We start from the raw sequence: 17,092 nt of genomic DNA, 5'->3' as shown, positions 1-17,092 counted from the left end.
AATTAACTGACTTTGCTGAGCCTAGAATGAAAACCAAAATCCAGTTCCCAGATCATGGTCATTAGGTTTACAGTCAGGTGAAAGAAATATAAGTCAGGCTCCATGAAAATGAAATCAAAACCTGGTTAATGAATAATATACAGTAGATGAATGCTAGATGAAGCCCATTTTTTGTTGGACTTCTCAGAAAATCCCTATTAATTCACAGAAGTTATCTGCCTCCATCAAGGTAATTTGATTTCAGACTGCGGAAAACAACTGCAAAATCCTGGTTGTTTTAAATCATTATACATAAATAAATAATATGAAAGAAAATAAAATACATCAAACCCCCTGAAGTTCCAGAAAGGACATCATCACATTTCATTGCAAACGTATGATTTGGAGGTATAAAACCCATACCTTAGGCAGTGGTTTCCTCTGGGCGCAGTTTATGCCTCCAATAAAGACCATATTGGGCATCACAGGTCTGACGTACTCAAATACAAAGTCAAATCTCAGAAGCCAAATGGAAGCAGAGTCCACGAAGTCTATGCGGGATACATCTCTCTGAAGAACTTCAGAAGCAAACTTTAGTGCTATTTCATAGAAACCGTTACAGTACGCAGGCTCCAGGAGGTAAATCAGTGCATTTTCCACTCTCTGAAAGAAAGTCATTTGGTCGGAGTTGAAGGTAAATAGCCTGGGTATGTAGGACAGAGGACTTGGGCACCGCGGAGCATCATAGTGTAAGTTGCAAGGAAATCCTCTCATAAAGAACACATATGGAAGAGAAAAATATTGAGCCACCAGTGGTCCGCACATAAAGATGGGGTCTGTTAGGATAGCATCAAATCTGCTTTGATTCACGTACTGAAGGAGCTCCTTGTTGCTGAATAGGTTCCTGCACTGAGTAAACATCAGATGGGAAATACGTACTGAGATGTTGTATATTGCTAGGGTGTTCAGTGGGAAAGGCAGGTCCTTCAGGTGAGTGGAAACGTACTCAAAGAAGAGATTATCCAAGTCTTCTAGTGTGTAAGACACCGGGAATGCTTTCACTGTGTAGGTCTGTGCCGCTCTCATACGCCAGCTTACTTCTGGTATAAGCACCACCACTTCATGTCCTCTCTCGCTGAGCTTTTCAACCAGTGGCTGCATGCTAAGCCAGTGACTTCCATCCATGGGCAATACCAGGAGTTTCCCTCCATCTGAGAGGCCAGGAAGGAGGAGGATGAAAATCCAGGCAGAGCAAAGCCTCAAAGTCATGTTTCTGTGGTCAGAATAAGGACTGGGAAAGTCTCCTCCTTCAGGCTGCAGCTTGAAGATGCTTTTGAAGGAAGCCGATGGGTTTATATGCCGAGTTGGGCTGATTTGTCATAGTCTGCTAGTTAATGATTTACTGCTTTGGATTATGGGCTGTTAGTCTTCTTTTCCTTTCTCATTATTTGTGAAGCCATGTGCTGTGACTCTTTAATGTGCTGAGTCATTGAAGCTTTTATGTTCAAGGGAGAACTAGCTCCTCAGCACGCTAGTAAGATTTCCTACAGGTCTCTTTATCATTGATGCAACCTGTCATGTCTTGGCCAAGTCTAAGGGTGGCAGGTTGGGTGCAAACAGCTCCACCACCACAGTAACAAATGTAAACAGCCTCAAGATATTTCCTAGATCAAGCAAGTTTGAGCTAGCGGGAATCTCCAGAGTCTACAAGGACACAAAGAAGGGACAATGAATGAGGACTCAGAGCGTTAATGCAGTTCTGACACAGCCTATGAGATGGCTCGCAGGCAGCTGAAATCTCATCAATTGCCAATACACCAAGTAGAGGCCAGATATAAGACATGTACTAACTGTGTCTTAATGACTACTACTCCCACTACGGCTTGAACTCTTCAATAGAGACTTGGGAGTGAGCCCAGCTGTTGGATCTGACTTAGCCGAGGAGCAGTTTCAGCACAAGTGTGGGTTCACAAGAGCCATCAGCTTCTCAGTAGAGAAACTACAGGAAAAGTATCAGAGAGCAGATTTCTGTCAGGATAACTTTCCAGAAAACCCAATGTATGAGCTTCAGAGTAGGGGGAGAAGCTCTGAGGTAAAAATGAAACAAATGCCCTCAGAATCTTTGATGCTATTATAAACTGTACGGAAAAAATGACAAATAACTAAATCGTGTTCTTTCCGGGTTTATGGAAAATGAGCAGTTAGCAACCAATCTTTTCCACAAAAAAAGTTAATCTATATATTTTGTAATGGCCACTACCCATTTGCTGCAAAGGGGTAAGCAGAGAGCTGTCAGGTACACATCCTGCCTTCCCCTCCCTTCTCCAGCAGGATACATTTGCCATACAAACCTTGCACTGCACTTATGATAGCGAGTGCAAAGGCAAGCCCAGGTTGGGTGAAGTTAATCAGTACCTTAGAGGTGTTTCTGAGTGCTTGAGGAATTGCCAGCGGCTCCCTGAGTTGGCTTGGTTATCTGGCAAGGGCTTCTTGATGAGTTAAACTGTGCTGGTTTCAAGGGAGCACGAAATAACAGTTGCAGGTAACCAGTGCAAGAGGACAGGAGGAACTTGTCCTCTTTCGATTTTGTTTTTTTTTTGTAGGAAGAAGCTAAACAAATTCCTCTGAATCAATTGGAGCGGAAATTATTGGAGAAGAAAGGTGTGTCCTTGAACAGAAGTCCCGAAAGCAGTATGGACCATTACGAAAGGTAACGTGCATGTATTTGAGTTTCTTTCGTACTCTTAAGACCATTTTCCATTTCTATTCCTATTTGAATAGTAGTAGGATGATAATTGCAAGTGTGCTGGTCATTGGACTAGCAAGGTAGAAGATGTCAAAAAGAGGTCACTGCTCTGCTCTTGTGAGACCCCACTTGGAGTACAGTGTGCTGTTTTGGTGTCCTCAGCATAAAGAAGCACATAGAGCTGTTGGAGCATGTCCAGAGGAGGGCCACGAGGATTAGCAGGGGCTGGAGCAGCTTCTGTATGGAGCCAGGCTGAGAACATTGGGGCTGTTCAGTCTGGAGAAGAGAAGCTGTGTGGAGAACTCGGAGCAGCTTCCAGTGTCTGAAGGGAGATACAAGGATGCTGGGGAGGGACTCTTCATCAGGAACCGGAGTGATAGGACAAGGGGTGATGGGTTCAAAGTGAAACAGGGGAAGTTCAGGTTGGAGATAAGGCTCTTCCCTGCGAGGGTGGTGAGGCGCTGGCACAGGGTGCCCAGAGAAGCTGTGGCTGCCCCATCCCTGGCAGTGTTCAAGGCCAGGTTGGACACAGGGGCTTGGAGCAACCTGCTCTAGTGGATGGTGTCCCTGCCCACCGCAGGGGGTTGGAACTGGATGAGCTTTAAGGTCCCTCCCAACCCAAACCAGTCTGGGCTTGTATGAAATGCATGTGGAAGCATCATAAACCCAAGTTTGAAGTGGTGGAGTTTGTGTGTCAATTTGAGGATGAATCAGGTGAAGTAGATAATTCAGGTTGCTTATATTGAAAAATGGGTTTCTTTTTCATCTTGCTTTTGCTTTTGTTTTAGTATCTGCAGAATCATCTTCAGATTTTTCAGTTCAGCCCTGATGAAAACAAGGTTGGTCTGAAGGAAAAACACAAGCTCGCGGTTAAGTCAGATTTTCAAGGAGGAGATCACCAAAGGCCCTCTTCAGAAGAATGATGTCCAGTGGGACTCAAAGAAAATCCCTCCAAGGCTAAAGGACAGTTCTGCTGGTTGTCATTGGTTTGACCTGAATGATTCCAAAGTTCAGCCCATCAAGGAAAAGGATATTGAGAAACAATTTGAGGGGAAAGAGAGTGCCTACATGCTGTTCTATCGCAAATCTCAGTTACAAAGGCCACCTGAAGGTACGCAAAGCTCATCTTGATGTTCTAAGGGCTAACTTCATTGGCACTTTGTTTTCGGGAGGGCAAAGGCTGTTGGGCATATCGGTGCTTTGCAAGAACTGAAGGTAGAGATTTCCTTCTGGTAATCATTTGAAGAAAGGGTTAACTGAAGAACACAAGGTTACCTCCAAGGAGGTGGTGGCCAATTAGTTGGCTGTAGCTGACTTTAGGCCAGGTTGGACGGGGCTTGGATTGTGCAGTAAGATTGTTCAAAAGATTGTTCAATAAAATGGGCATCAGCGAAAGATTTGAACACCATAGCTAAATGGTCCTCTGCATAAGGCATTGGATATACTTTCACTGTGTAATTCGGAGGCTCCTTTGGCTTCAGATGCAAACTTGTTGATGGAACAACCACAACAACTTCATGTCCTTTTTGGTGGAGTTTTGCCAATACTGGGCTCATGCTGAGCCTATGACTTCCATCCTGAGGTATCATCACTATCTTTCCACCTTCAGGAAAGGTTAAAGATGAAATCAGAAGAAGAAATATCCCAGTATGTTGGTAGAAACACTAGAAAGGAAGAGCCATTTTGGTGGAAGGAAACCAGAGAGCTCTGCTCTAGAGGTATCCAACAGTCTTTTATAGGAAAATAGCTCAAATGCAAGAGCACATGGATGATGTGATTTGACTCCCCAGGTTTCTAGATGATGAATTGGACATGGAGGAATCCTTGTGTAAATTGAACGCAGTCCTTTTTTGTGATGCTACCCAATGTCACTCAAATGCAGGCTGGTGAACCTGCCTCTTTTATGTAGCTATGGAGATAAACTGGCATTTGCCGGCACAGGATAAAGTAGTATGTATATGTTGTTTGACTAGCAGGACTTCAGAGGAAAAACAACCCATAAGAGCAATGAACTGCAAGCTGGAAAGTAAGTATTTGCAGTAGGCAGCTAAGCAAATCACAGAACACAGATCCAAATTCCAGGGCAGCCGCTTCCTAAGCCATAAGTAGAAGTCATATGAAAATGACAGTATGAGAGCCTGAAATGAGTGACTGCATCCTAACAGAAAGTGATATTTAAGGCTGCCCAGGTAACTGTAATTGGAATATTTCCCAACTTTTGACAAGGCACCGTGTTTGGCATCTGTAGATATAATACTCTCATTTCTGTGCATAGACTTCTGTCACATATTTGTATGTTTAGACTCCCCTTAGAGAAGGCATTTTCATTTAAACAGAAGACAAACTTCCTGCAGGAAGGGAAAGCAAGGCAGTAGTTTCATTTGATACAACAGACTTTTTGGCAAAAAGAACCGTGTTTTACAGCTTTCTTCAGTTTCTCCTCTGGAAAATATGTTTGGCACAGGGACGTGGGCAAGAGGCAAGTGAAGGGGACAGTGAGATGAAGTGTTTGGTTAGAGCAGCTGTTTCAGGTTGATCCATCCTGTGCACTGAAGATGTACAATGTATGATGGTTAAACTTTCATTTTCAAAACTTGGACTGATTTTACTTGTCTGATGGTGCGAATTTGGCCATTGCAATATAAGACAGACGAGCAGCATTGTTAGCTTTAAACGTGCTCAACATCCTTAACAGAAGCGTCACAAACGGATGCTGATGTGGTTGATATCAGGCTGCTCTGAACTGCCACTACATTCATCAAAAACTTGAATATTGCCGCCCCCTGCCAAATGACCCTCGTATTTGGTTCATGAGCAGAGCAAAGTTCTGGCTGTAGAACATGGCCTGTTTTCTTAATCCTTGTGTTGGACGAACAAACTAGAGGGTTTTATTCAATGACACCTCCCCTTTACTTGAGTAACTACTTATTTAAATCCAGGGTTGTTTTAAGGTTTAAAGTTTATCAGTTGTTTAAATAAGTAATGGGTGTTTTAGGTTAAAGAAATCAACCAAACAAGCCAGGAACAACTTTGAAATGTTGCTATAGGTGACATTTCCGAACTTTGCTTTGATCAAATCACATGGACTTTGTTTTATGAGCTGTCAGAAAGCAACTATGAATTCACTTTGGATAAGGATGAGATATTCATCAAGGTGTCTCAGGGCTCATAGTCCAAGTTCATTTGCAATGTTCCCCTAAGGAGGGACTGCTTTCTATGCCAGCCTTCAGCTACTTCTGGAGTCATTAGAGGATGACACTGGCACAGGACCTCTGCTCAGCCAAGATATTCTGTCTGATATCCTCCATGCCCTGTATGAAGCCTCCAGCCACACTTGGCAACTGGATTGCGGTGTCTGTTAATGAATACGTAATTGCTACTGTGCAAAGTGGAAATACAAGAGGAAATACAGCCTGATCCACCCGCTGTGGTTACCTCAGTCAGTGAGCTCCCGCTGGCTCATGTGGTGGCATGTTCTCCCACCCCCTGTGAGACTGCAGGCTATGGACCATACTTATGACTCAATAGGGTCAGACACCTTGGGATTGAATTCCCAGCTCTATGCTGGATAAAACACATATGCCCAGTTCTGCAAAAGCATCAGCTCCTCAGCACCCTGCTGCCTTTCAGCTCTACAGTAGGTATTCCATGTCAGATGCAGCATAAAGGAGCCCTCCTTCTGCTGTATCTAACATGGAATAAGCTCCTCATGTGACAAAAGACACCTCATTTTGAATCTCCAGTTCTCTCTCCCTTTCCCAGCCATGCTGTCTTTTGGGGGGGGCGGGGGAAGGGAGGTTGTCTGTTGAACAATGGGCTACCAGGTTTTGAAGAACTATCTCCTGTTATCACAGGATTAGATTTCTGAACAGTAAGGACCAACCCAAGGCTTGCCACTGTGTAGGAAGAAGCTGGTTTTGTTCTCCCGTATGACTCACTTCACATTTGTTTGCACTGTGTTATTGCCTTGTTGCTGGGCACTGTTCCAAGTGAAATAGGAGGAATTTCTCTGCTGTCTGTAGAAAATATAGGTAGGAAAGGGCAGGGTGAAGATAAGGGGAACACACAAGGTTTGTCCAGGTTTGGAAAATGTGATTTCCACCAAATGACATGTGTTAGTATGAAATGCCAGCTATACAAGAAGGACAGGAATGCTCTGCCCATGTAGCAAGCTTACAAAATGTTTGCAGCTCAGAGACCTTCAGGACATAGAGATTTCTGTCACGTAACCGGCAAGAATTTGCCTCTTAGATCACAAACTACAAAGTGCCACTTTTGAGCCTAAGGTGAGAGAATGCCTTCTAATATTGCTCTAATATTCCAATTTATAATATTATTCTTCATTTGACTTGCTCTTTACTGATTGCAGTGGGCTCTGCACAGGTCTGTTGAAGAGTATAAAAGAAATCTGATAGTAGACAAAGCCCTTGAGCTCAAATATACTGTACTGCAACTGTGCAATGATACTGTGTGATGCCTGTTCAGAAGGGAGTATGTTCTGCTTTGTCCCTGGAAAGAAATGTCGAATGCTACGTATTGGTTTAGAGACTATAAAGTAAGTATTTAAAGAGATTTTGTCAAAAGAGATTTAAATTTCTCTATTAGCTTTACAAACCCTGCAGAACAATTCTGATAAAAGCAAAAGTCAAGGAAGAGGTATGAAAATTTCTTTGAGTTTTGCATGCAAGTGTCTTTCACCTTTTCACTATTTGAGATTAATTTTTCCCATTTCAACACGACATTTATGTTTCAGTGTGATCTACAAACAGACATAACTCAACATAGACAGACAGTTTGGAAACCATATGCCATAAAACCACAACCAAAGCAAATTAACTGACTTTGCTGAGCCTAGAATGAAAACCAAAATCCAGTTCCCAGATCATGGTCATTAGGTTTACAGTCAGGTGAAAGAAATATAAGTCAGGCTCCATGAAAATGAAATCAAAACCTGGTTAATGAATAATATACAGTAGATGAATGCTAGATGAAGCCCATTTTTTGTTGGACTTCTCAGAAAATCCCTATTAATTCACAGAAGTTATCTGCCTCCATCAAGGTAATTTGATTTCAGACTGCGGAAAACAACTGCAAAATCCTGGTTGTTTTAAATCATTATACATAAATAAATAATATGAAAGAAAATAAAATACATCAAACCCCCTGAAGTTCCAGAAAGGACATCATCACATTTCATTGCAAACGTATGATTTGGAGGTATAAAACCCATACCTTAGGCAGTGGTTTCCTCTGGGCGCAGTTTATGCCTCCAATAAAGACCATATTGGGCATCACAGGTCTGACGTACTCAAATACAAAGTCAAATCTCAGAAGCCAAATGGAAGCAGAGTCCACGAAGTCTATGCGGGATACATCTCTCTGAAGAACTTCAGAAGCAAACTTTAGTGCTATTTCATAGAAACCGTTACAGTACGCAGGCTCCAGGAGGTAAATCAGTGCATTTTCCACTCTCTGAAAGAAAGTCATTTGGTCGGAGTTGAAGGTAAATAGCCTGGGTATGTAGGACAGAGGACTTGGGCACCGCGGAGCATCATAGTGTAAGTTGCAAGGAAATCCTCTCATAAAGAACACATATGGAAGAGAAAAATATTGAGCCACCAGTGGTCCGCACATAAAGATGGGGTCTGTTAGGATAGCATCAAATCTGCTTTGATTCACGTACTGAAGGAGCTCCTTGTTGCTGAATAGGTTCCTGCACTGAGTAAACATCAGATGGGAAATACGTACTGAGATGTTGTATATTGCTAGGGTGTTCAGTGGGAAAGGCAGGTCCTTCAGGTGAGTGGAAACGTACTCAAAGAAGAGATTATCCAAGTCTTCTAGTGTGTAAGACACCGGGAATGCTTTCACTGTGTAGGTCTGTGCCGCTCTCATACGCCAGCTTACTTCTGGTATAAGCACCACCACTTCATGTCCTCTCTCGCTGAGCTTTTCAACCAGTGGCTGCATGCTAAGCCAGTGACTTCCATCCATGGGCAATACCAGGAGTTTCCCTCCATCTGAGAGGCCAGGAAGGAGGAGGATGAAAATCCAGGCAGAGCAAAGCCTCAAAGTCATGTTTCTGTGGTCAGAATAAGGACTGGGAAAGTCTCCTCCTTCAGGCTGCAGCTTGAAGATGCTTTTGAAGGAAGCCGATGGGTTTATATGCCGAGTTGGGCTGATTTGTCATAGTCTGCTAGTTAATGATTTACTGCTTTGGATTATGGGCTGTTAGTCTTCTTTTCCTTTCTCATTATTTGTGAAGCCATGTGCTGTGACTCTTTAATGTGCTGAGTCATTGAAGCTTTTATGTTCAAGGGAGAACTAGCTCCTCAGCACGCTAGTAAGATTTCCTACAGGTCTCTTTATCATTGATGCAACCTGTCATGTCTTGGCCAAGTCTAAGGGTGGCAGGTTGGGTGCAAACAGCTCCACCACCACAGTAACAAATGTAAACAGCCTCAAGATATTTCCTAGATCAAGCAAGTTTGAGCTAGCGGGAATCTCCAGAGTCTACAAGGACACAAAGAAGGGACAATGAATGAGGACTCAGAGCGTTAATGCAGTTCTGACACAGCCTATGAGATGGCTCGCAGGCAGCTGAAATCTCATCAATTGCCAATACACCAAGTAGAGGCCAGATATAAGACATGTACTAACTGTGTCTTAATGACTACTACTCCCACTACGGCTTGAACTCTTCAATAGAGACTTGGGAGTGAGCCCAGCTGTTGGATCTGACTTAGCCGAGGAGCAGTTTCAGCACAAGTGTGGGTTCACAAGAGCCATCAGCTTCTCAGTAGAGAAACTACAGGAAAAGTATCAGAGAGCAGATTTCTGTCAGGATAACTTTCCAGAAAACCCAATGTATGAGCTTCAGAGTAGGGGGAGAAGCTCTGAGGTAAAAATGAAACAAATGCCCTCAGAATCTTTGATGCTATTATAAACTGTACGGAAAAAATGACAAATAACTAAATCGTGTTCTTTCCGGGTTTATGGAAAATGAGCAGTTAGCAACCAATCTTTTCCACAAAAAAAGTTAATCTATATATTTTGTAATGGCCACTACCCATTTGCTGCAAAGGGGTAAGCAGAGAGCTGTCAGGTACACATCCTGCCTTCCCCTCCCTTCTCCAGCAGGATACATTTGCCATACAAACCTTGCACTGCACTTATGATAGCGAGTGCAAAGGCAAGCCCAGGTTGGGTGAAGTTAATCAGTACCTTAGAGGTGTTTCTGAGTGCTTGAGGAATTGCCAGCGGCTCCCTGAGTTGGCTTGGTTATCTGGCAAGGGCTTCTTGATGAGTTAAACTGTGCTGGTTTCAAGGGAGCACGAAATAACAGTTGCAGGTAACCAGTGCAAGAGGACAGGAGGAACTTGTCCTCTTTCGATTTTGTTTTTTTTTTGTAGGAAGAAGCTAAACAAATTCCTCTGAATCAATTGGAGCGGAAATTATTGGAGAAGAAAGGTGTGTCCTTGAACAGAAGTCCCGAAAGCAGTATGGACCATTACGAAAGGTAACGTGCATGTATTTGAGTTTCTTTCGTACTCTTAAGACCATTTTCCATTTCTATTCCTATTTGAATAGTAGTAGGATGATAATTGCAAGTGTGCTGGTCATTGGACTAGCAAGGTAGAAGATGTCAAAAAGAGGTCACTGCTCTGCTCTTGTGAGACCCCACTTGGAGTACAGTGTGCTGTTTTGGTGTCCTCAGCATAAAGAAGCACATAGAGCTGTTGGAGCATGTCCAGAGGAGGGCCACGAGGATTAGCAGGGGCTGGAGCAGCTTCTGTATGGAGCCAGGCTGAGAACATTGGGGCTGTTCAGTCTGGAGAAGAGAAGCTGTGTGGAGAACTCGGAGCAGCTTCCAGTGTCTGAAGGGAGATACAAGGATGCTGGGGAGGGACTCTTCATCAGGAACCGGAGTGATAGGACAAGGGGTGATGGGTTCAAAGTGAAACAGGGGAAGTTCAGGTTGGAGATAAGGCTCTTCCCTGCGAGGGTGGTGAGGCGCTGGCACAGGGTGCCCAGAGAAGCTGTGGCTGCCCCATCCCTGGCAGTGTTCAAGGCCAGGTTGGACACAGGGGCTTGGAGCAACCTGCTCTAGTGGATGGTGTCCCTGCCCACCGCAGGGGGTTGGAACTGGATGAGCTTTAAGGTCCCTCCCAACCCAAACCAGTCTGGGCTTGTATGAAATGCATGTGGAAGCATCATAAACCCAAGTTTGAAGTGGTGGAGTTTGTGTGTCAATTTGAGGATGAATCAGGTGAAGTAGATAATTCAGGTTGCTTATATTGAAAAATGGGTTTCTTTTTCATCTTGCTTTTGCTTTTGTTTTAGTATCTGCAGAATCATCTTCAGATTTTTCAGTTCAGCCCTGATGAAAACAAGGTTGGTCTGAAGGAAAAACACAAGCTCGCGGTTAAGTCAGATTTTCAAGGAGGAGATCACCAAAGGCCCTCTTCAGAAGAATGATGTCCAGTGGGACTCAAAGAAAATCCCTCCAAGGCTAAAGGACAGTTCTGCTGGTTGTCATTGGTTTGACCTGAATGATTCCAAAGTTCAGCCCATCAAGGAAAAGGATATTGAGAAACAATTTGAGGGGAAAGAGAGTGCCTACATGCTGTTCTATCGCAAATCTCAGTTACAAAGGCCACCTGAAGGTACGCAAAGCTCATCTTGATGTTCTAAGGGCTAACTTCATTGGCACTTTGTTTTCGGGAGGGCAAAGGCTGTTGGGCATATCGGTGCTTTGCAAGAACTGAAGGTAGAGATTTCCTTCTGGTAATCATTTGAAGAAAGGGTTAACTGAAGAACACAAGGTTACCTCCAAGGAGGTGGTGGCCAATTAGTTGGCTGTAGCTGACTTTAGGCCAGGTTGGACGGGGCTTGGATTGTGCAGTAAGATTGTTCAAAAGATTGTTCAATAAAATGGGCATCAGCGAAAGATTTGAACACCATAGCTAAATGGTCCTCTGCATAAGGCATTGGATATACTTTCACTGTGTAATTCGGAGGCTCCTTTGGCTTCAGATGCAAACTTGTTGATGGAACAACCACAACAACTTCATGTCCTTTTTGGTGGAGTTTTGCCAATACTGGGCTCATGCTGAGCCTATGACTTCCATCCTGAGGTATCATCACTATCTTTCCACCTTCAGGAAAGGTTAAAGATGAAATCAGAAGAAGAAATATCCCAGTATGTTGGTAGAAACACTAGAAAGGAAGAGCCATTTTGGTGGAAGGAAACCAGAGAGCTCTGCTCTAGAGGTATCCAACAGTCTTTTATAGGAAAATAGCTCAAATGCAAGAGCACATGGATGATGTGATTTGACTCCCCAGGTTTCTAGATGATGAATTGGACATGGAGGAATCCTTGTGTAAATTGAACGCAGTCCTTTTTTGTGATGCTACCCAATGTCACTCAAATGCAGGCTGGTGAACCTGCCTCTTTTATGTAGCTATGGAGATAAACTGGCATTTGCCGGCACAGGATAAAGTAGTATGTATATGTTGTTTGACTAGCAGGACTTCAGAGGAAAAACAACCCATAAGAGCAATGAACTGCAAGCTGGAAAGTAAGTATTTGCAGTAGGCAGCTAAGCAAATCACAGAACACAGATCCAAATTCCAGGGCAGCCGCTTCCTAAGCCATAAGTAGAAGTCATATGAAAATGACAGTATGAGAGCCTGAAATGAGTGACTGCATCCTAACAGAAAGTGATATTTAAGGCTGCCCAGGTAACTGTAATTGGAATATTTCCCAACTTTTGACAAGGCACCGTGTTTGGCATCTGTAGATATAATACTCTCATTTCTGTGCATAGACTTCTGTCACATATTTGTATGTTTAGACTCCCCTTAGAGAAGGCATTTTCATTTAAACAGAAGACAAACTTCCTGCAGGAAGGGAAAGCAAGGCAGTAGTTTCATTTGATACAACAGACTTTTTGGCAAAAAGAACCGTGTTTTACAGCTTTCTTCAGTTTCTCCTCTGGAAAATATGTTTGGCACAGGGACGTGGGCAAGAGGCAAGTGAAGGGGACAGTGAGATGAAGTGTTTGGTTAGAGCAGCTGTTTCAGGTTGATCCATCCTGTGCACTGAAGATGTACAATGTATGATGGTTAAACTTTCATTTTCAAAACTTGGACTGATTTTACTTGTCTGATGGTGCGAATTTGGCCATTGCAATATAAGACAGACGAGCAGCATTGTTAGCTTTAAACGTGCTCAACATCCTTAACAGAAGCGTCACAAACGGATGCTGATGTGGTTGATATCAGGCTGCTCTGAACTGCCACTACATTCATCAAAAACTTGAATATTGCCGCCCCCTGCCAAATGACCCTCGTATTTGGTTCATGAGCAGAGCAAAGTTCTGGCTGTAGAACATGGCCTGTTTTCTTAATCCTTGTGTTGGACGAACAAACTAGAGGGTTTTATTCAATGACACCTCCCCTTTACTTGAGTAACTACTTATTTAAATCCAGGGTTGTTTTAAGGTTTAAAGTTTATCAGTTGTTTAAATAAGTAATGGGTGTTTTAGGTTAAAGAAATCAACCAAACAAGCCAGGAACAACTTTGAAATGTTGCTATAGGTGACATTTCCGAACTTTGCTTTGATCAAATCACATGGACTTTGTTTTATGAGCTGTCAGAAAGCAACTATGAATTCACTTTGGATAAGGATGAGATATTCATCAAGGTGTCTCAGGGCTCATAGTCCAAGTTCATTTGCAATGTTCCCCTAAGGAGGGACTGCTTTCTATGCCAGCCTTCAGCTACTTCTGGAGTCATTAGAGGATGACACTGGCACAGGACCTCTGCTCAGCCAAGATATTCTGTCTGATATCCTCCATGCCCTGTATGAAGCCTCCAGCCACACTTGGCAACTGGATTTCGGTGTCTGTTAATGAATACGTAATTGCTACTGTGCAAAGTGGAAATACAAGAGGAAATACAGCCTGATCCACCCGCTGTGGTTACCTCAGTCAGTGAGCTCCCGCTGGCTCATGTGGTGGCATGTTCTCCCACCCCCTGTGAGACTGCAGGCTATGGACCATACTTATGACTCAATAGGGTCAGACACCTTGGGACTGAATTCCCAGCTCTATGCTGGATAAAACACGTATGCCCAGTTCTGCAAAAGCATCAGCTCCTCAGCACCCTGCTGCCTTTCAGCTCTACAGTAGGTATTCCATGTCAGATGCAGCATAAAGGAGCCCTCCTTCTGCTGTATCTAACATGGAATAAGCTCCTCATGTGACAAAAGACACCTCATTTTGAATCTCCAGTTCTCTCTCCCTTTCCCAGCCATGCTGTCTTTTGGGGGGGGCGGGGGAAGGGAGGTTGTCTGTTGAACAATGGGCTACCAGGTTTTGAAGAACTATCTCCTGTTATCACAGGATTAGATTTCTGAACAGTAAGGACCAACCCAAGGCTTGCCACTGTGTAGGAAGAAGCTGGTTTTGTTCTCCCGTATGACTCACTTCACATTTGTTTGCACTGTGTTATTGCCTTGTTGCTGGGCACTGTTCCAAGTGAAATAGGAGGAATTTCTCTGCTGTCTGTAGAAAATATAGGTAGGAAAGGGCAGGGTGAAGATAAGGGGAACACACAAGGTTTGTCCAGGTTTGGAAAATGTGATTTCCACCAAATGACATGTGTTAGTATGAAATGCCAGCTATACAAGAAGGACAGGAATGCTCTGCCCATGTAGCAAGCTTACAAAATGTTTGCAGCTCAGAGACCTTCAGGACATAGAGATTTCTGTCACGTAACCGGCAAGAATTTGCCTCTTAGATCACAAACTACAAAGTGCCACTTTTGAGCCTAAGGTGAGAGAATGCCTTCTAATATTGCTCTAATATTCCAATTTATAATATTATTCTTCATTTGACTTGCTCTTTACTGATTGCAGTGGGCTCTGCACAGGTCTGTTGAAGAGTATAAAAGAAATCTGATAGTAGACAAAGCCCTTGAGCTCAAATATACTGTACTGCAACTGTGCAATGATACTGTGTGATGCCTGTTCAGAAGGGAGTATGTTCTGCTTTGTCCCTGGAAAGAAATGTCGAATGCTACGTATTGGTTTAGAGACTATAAAGTAAGTATTTAAAGAGATTTTGTCAAAAGAGATTTAAATTTCTCTATTAGCTTTACAAACCCTGCAGAACAATTCTGATAAAAGCAAAAGTCAAGGAAGAGGTATGAAAATTTCTTTGAGTTTTGCATGCAAGTGTCTTTCACCTTTTCACTATTTGAGATTAATTTTTCCCATTTCAACACGACATTTATGTTTCAGTGTGATCTACAAACAGACATAACTCAACATAGACAGACAGTTTGGAAACCATATGCCATAAAACCACAACCAAAGCAAATTAACTGACTTTGCTGAGCCTAGAATGAAAACCAAAATCCAGTTCCCAGATCATGGTCATTAGGTTTACAGTCAGGTGAAAGAAATATAAGTCAGGCTCCATGAAAATGAAATCAAAACCTGGTTAATGAATAATATACAGTAGATGAATGCTAGATGAAGCCCATTTTTTGTTGGACTTCTCAGAAAATCCCTATTAATTCACAGAAGTTATCTGCCTCCATCAAGGTAATTTGATTTCAGACTGCGGAAAACAACTGCAAAATCCTGGTTGTTTTAAATCATTATACATAAATAAATAATATGAAAGAAAATAAAATACATCAAACCCCCTGAAGTTCCAGAAAGGACATCATCACATTTCATTGCAAACGTATGATTTGGAGGTATAAAACCCATACCTTAGGCAGTGGTTTCCTCTGGGCGCAGTTTATGCCTCCAATAAAGACCATATTGGGCATCACAGGTCTGACGTACTCAAATACAAAGTCAAATCTCAGAAGCCAAATGGAAGCAGAGTCCACAAAGTCTATGAGGGATACATCTCTCTGAAGAACTTCAGAAGCAAACTTTAGTGCTATTTCATAGAAACCGTTACAGTACGCAGGCTCCAGGAGGTAAATCAGTGCATTTTCCACTCTCTGAAAGAAAGTCATTTGGTCGGAGTTGAAGGTAAATAGCCTGGGTATGTAGGACAGAGGACTTGGGCACCGCGGAGCATCATAGTGTAAGTTGCAAGGAAATCCTCTCATAAAGAACACATATGGAAGAGAAAAATATTGAGCGAGCAGTGGTCCGCACATACAGATGGGGTCTGTTAGGAGAGCATCAAATCTGCTTTGATTCACGTACTGAAGGAGCTCCTTGTTGCTGAATAGGTTCTTGCATTGAGTAAATAGTAGTTGGAAAATAAGTACTGAGCTGTTGTATATTGCTAGGGTGTTCAGTGGGAAAGGCAGGTCCTTCAGGTGAGTGGCAACATACTCAGAGAAGCCATTATCCAAGTCTTCTAGTGTGTAAGACACCGGGAATGCTTTCACTGTGTAGGTCTGTGCCACTCTCATACGCCAGCTTACTTCTGGTATAAGCACCACCACTTCATGTCCTCTCTCGCTGAGCTTTTCAACCAGTGGCTGCATGCTAAGCCAGTGACTTCCATCCATGGGCAATACCAGGAGTTTCCCTCCATCTGAGAGGCCAGGAAGGAGGAGGATGAAAATCCAGGCAGAGCAAAGCCTCAAAGTCATGTTCCTGTGGTCAGAATAAGGATTGGGAAAGTCTCCTCCTTCAGGCTGCAGCTTGAAGATGCTTTTGAAGTAAGCCGATGGGTTTATATGCTGAGTTGGGCTGATTTGTCATAGTCTGCTAGTTAATGATTTACTGCTTTGGATTATGGGCTGTTCATCTTCTTTTCTTTTCTCATTACTTGTGAAGCCAAGTGCAGTGACCCTTTAATGTGCTGAGTCATTGACGCTTTTATGTTCAAGGGAGAACTAGCTCCTCAGCACGCTAGTAAGATTTCCTACAGGTCTCTTTATCATTGATGCAACCTGTCTTATGTCTAGGCCAAGTCTAAGGGTGGCAGGTTGGGTGCAAACAGCTCCACCACCACAGTAACAAATGTAAACAGCCTCAAGATATTTCCTAGATCAAGCAAGTTTGAGCTAGCGGGAATCTCCAGAGTCTACAAGGACACAAAGAAGGGACAATGAATGAGGACTCAGAGCGTTAATGCAGTTCTGACACAGCCTATGAGATGGCTCGCAGGCAGCTGAAATCTCATCAATTGCCAATACACCAAGTAGAGGCCAGATATAAGACATGTACTAACTGTGTCTTAATGACTACTACTCCCACTACGGCTTGAACTCTTCAATAGAGACTTGGGAGTGAGCCCAGCTGTTGGATCTGACTTAGCCGAGGAGCAGCTTCAGCACAAGTGTGGGTTCATGAGAGCCATCAGCTTCTCAGTAGAGAAACT

The 17,092-nt window shown here is 43.2% G+C and overlaps 3 protein-coding genes across 3 annotated transcripts; all 3 read right to left on the bottom strand.

Annotated features, from left to right (window-relative positions):
• Positions 1-363: 363 nt before the first annotated feature.
• Positions 364-1,353, bottom strand: LOC133270151 (UDP-glucuronosyltransferase 1A8-like). The gene has a single exon (XM_061455143.1). It carries the CDS (start codon positions 1,246-1,248, stop codon positions 364-366), a length of 885 nt encoding a protein of 294 aa, XP_061311127.1. The 5' UTR covers positions 1,249-1,353.
• Positions 1,354-7,918: 6,565 nt separating this feature from the next.
• Positions 7,919-8,908, bottom strand: LOC133270089 (UDP-glucuronosyltransferase 1A8-like). The gene has a single exon (XM_061455009.1). The coding sequence runs from the start codon at positions 8,801-8,803 to the stop codon at positions 7,919-7,921; it is 885 nt and encodes a 294-aa protein (XP_061310993.1). The 5' UTR covers positions 8,804-8,908.
• Positions 8,909-15,473: 6,565 nt separating this feature from the next.
• Positions 15,474-16,466, bottom strand: LOC133270031 (UDP-glucuronosyltransferase 1A9-like). The gene has a single exon (XM_061454885.1). It carries the CDS (start codon positions 16,356-16,358, stop codon positions 15,474-15,476), a length of 885 nt encoding a protein of 294 aa, XP_061310869.1. The 5' UTR covers positions 16,359-16,466.
• Positions 16,467-17,092: the final 626 nt, after the last annotated feature.

Source organism: Pezoporus flaviventris, unplaced genomic scaffold, assembly GCF_033815535.1.
Source record: "Pezoporus flaviventris isolate CSIRO_AGI_PZ_B2104156 unplaced genomic scaffold, CSIRO_AGI_Pfla_v1 ptg000001l, whole genome shotgun sequence".
In the NCBI taxonomy this organism is placed as follows: domain Eukaryota; kingdom Metazoa; phylum Chordata; class Aves; order Psittaciformes; family Psittacidae; genus Pezoporus; species Pezoporus flaviventris.
Note: the sequence above shows the minus strand (reverse complement) of the source record. Positions and strands in the feature narration are given on the sequence as shown.

Excerpts from the sequence above, each read along its gene's own strand:
- LOC133270089 (XM_061455009.1), bottom strand. The coding sequence starts at position 8,803 with ATGACTTTGAGGCTTTGCTCTGCCTGGATTTTCATCCTCCTCCTTCCT.
- LOC133270151 (XM_061455143.1), bottom strand. The coding sequence starts at position 1,248 with ATGACTTTGAGGCTTTGCTCTGCCTGGATTTTCATCCTCCTCCTTCCT.
- LOC133270031 (XM_061454885.1), bottom strand. The coding sequence starts at position 16,358 with ATGACTTTGAGGCTTTGCTCTGCCTGGATTTTCATCCTCCTCCTTCCT.